At 38.9% G+C, this 2,531-nt stretch overlaps 1 protein-coding gene across 1 annotated transcript in view; it reads left to right on the forward strand.

The window, feature by feature from the left end:
- Positions 1-701: 701 nt before the first annotated feature.
- Positions 702-2,531, forward strand: part of LOC123014319 (forkhead box protein F1-like) — a 4,973-nt gene continuing 3,143 nt past the window's right edge. The window contains exon 1 of the mRNA XM_044413376.1: positions 702-1,847. Within this exon, the coding sequence (XP_044269311.1) occupies positions 938-1,847 (910 nt within the window). The 5' untranslated portion in view covers positions 702-937. The remainder of the gene's footprint in view (positions 1,848-2,531) is intronic.

Genomic DNA, 2,531 nt, shown 5'->3' on the forward strand with positions numbered 1-2,531 from the left:
AAAATTCGAATTCATTAAAAATCGGTCAAATGGTTATTTAGTTCTGTTGTAAATTGTTTCTTTTTCTTATAAAAAATAATCAAAGTCAAATCTTACTAAAATTTATGTTTTTAAAATATAAATTATATGACGCATAAAAGGAAACACTGAAAAAAATGAAAAAGTCAAATTTATTAAATCGGTTTTGTTAATTTTTCTTTTTTCTTATAAAAATTAAAAAAAAAATGAAAATTTTAAGTGTCGCAAACTGAAAACAAATTAAAGATTCTAATTTAACATTTTAAAATTCATATTTTGAAATATGAAGATTTAAAACAACAAGTCTACACTTTTTTTTTGCATTAACATTTTTGATTTAAAAATATAGTCAGAACAAAAATTAGATATAGAAGTTTACATCTATCCCACTGGTSAGTTTCTCCCGGATTTACCCTACTTTATCAAATTTCTTCTTTGATTTTGAATTGAGTGAGTCACACTACACCACTTGWKCCAAATCTTCCTGAAAAGTTCACTTTTCTGTAAGATAATGTAAAAAACGCTTTCCTTGAAGTGTCTTGCTACATCTCGCTATCTCTCGTTGCGTTGCGGGGCTCGGTGGGGACGTCCCACACACACATCCACATGCACCAAGACCCGCCTGAATTAGTTTCCTTGCTCTCGTCTCGTGCATCACTCTCAAAATCGCGGTTTCGTCGAGTTTCAGAGCACAACTGACCGTCTACGTGTCCGCACCTCGACCATTTTAATATCACTGAAATTTACTGCTCCGACATTTGTATATAAAACGCGTAAATTGTGTACGATTTCGTCGCGTGTTTGTATATAAACTGTGTATACAATATTTGTGTATACAACTCGTTACGAGTATCAAATGTTTGTAATATAAAGACGAAGATTAAATTGTTTAGTTTACCACGGCGTAAATGTTTAAAGTATGATGAAGGAGCAACAGTTGTCTGAAGTGAGTGGTTCTAACCAACTCGCTCCGGTGCTCCACCAGAGCATCAACATCCAACAGCATCTCCACCACTTGCATTTGCACCAGAACCACACCAGTGTTATCCTACCGAACGAACCACCCCAACAACAACAACAACAACACCCGGAAAGCACCGCTCCGGACGACAAACCCTCCAGTTCGGATAAGAAATCCGGGATCCGGAGACAAGAAAAACCGCCCTATTCCTACATCGCACTCATTGTCATGGCTATACAACACTCACCCACCAAACGACTCACTCTCAGCGAAATCTACTCTTTCCTCCAACAAAGATTCCCATTTTTCAGGGGTTCTTACCAAGGATGGAAAAACTCAGTTCGTCACAATTTATCCCTAAATGAGTGTTTTATCAAGCTACCAAAGGGCTTAGGGCGTCCTGGGAAAGGCCATTATTGGACCATTGACCCTGCGAGTGAGTTCATGTTCGAGGAGGGGTCCTTCCGGAGACGTCCTCGAGGCTTCCGTCGGAAATGTCAAGCCATGAAGCCTCAATACCACCCCGGAAACTTTTTCACAAATAACATGACCGGAATGGTAAACCAAACCCCGAGTTATGACCCCCAAACCCTAGTCCAACCCCAGGAGTACTCCACTTGCTCCTACAACTCTTCACCACAAGTCTCCTCCGCCACGCATTACACCAATTATGAGTATCCGGTGTACCAGCAACAATGCGAGCGTGATTGGGGCTCGGCCTCCGCCCTGTTGCCCCCGTACCCAGAAACGGCCATCTCGAGTTCGTATCTCAAGGCSCCCATCAGCCCCCTTGGCGACAACCAGGAGACGCCATCCGACACGTACAATTACCAATACGGAGGCATTTCAACGTCATCTGCAGATAATTGTGAGTTTTTTTTTGCTGGCGCTTGATGCGATTGTTTTGCTTGTAATTGGAGATGGTCGTTTTACACGGGAGTTGACAGGCTTTCGACGGCTCATGGGTGGCCCTGCCAAAACGACGGACGTGAGGTATCGTTAGGTTTTATTGTGTTTGGGTTACAACCCTTTCGATTTGGGAGAGTTTGATGCAAACATATTGACAACATCTGGAGCGGTTGTGGGCAGTTTTTGCGGCTTTGGGTTGGCCGAGATCGGGATCGTGGGTTTTGAGTCAAGTCTCAATTATTTTTTACAGTTGTTGGAATCTGCCATCAAATTTGACGAGACATGACTCAGGCGATGAAACTTTAGTGTTTAAAGGAAAATTCGGGCTTCTAAGTTTAACTACATCAATTTCAAGTTATTGAAATATGAAAAAAATTAAATTTTAAGTGTCGCAGTGTTGTAAAAACTGAAAATTTTAAAGAATTTATTAAAAATCGGTTAAAGTATTATTTCATTTTGTTGTTAATTTTTTCGTGTTTTTAAAATATGGAAAAAAAAAGGAACATTTTGTGTCATTAAGGAAAACTAAAAAGTTCAAAATTCGAATTCATTAAAAATCGGTTAAATTGTTATTTAGTTTTGTTGTTAATTGTTTTTTGTTTTCTTATAAAAAATAATGAAAGTCGAATCTTACTAAAATTTC

Source organism: Tribolium madens, unplaced genomic scaffold (assembly GCF_015345945.1).
Source record: "Tribolium madens isolate multiple individuals breed KSU strain unplaced genomic scaffold, Tmad_KSU_1.1 Scaffold_97;HRSCAF=244;Tcas5.2_LG3a, whole genome shotgun sequence".
Lineage (NCBI taxonomy): Eukaryota > Metazoa > Arthropoda > Insecta > Coleoptera > Tenebrionidae > Tribolium > Tribolium madens.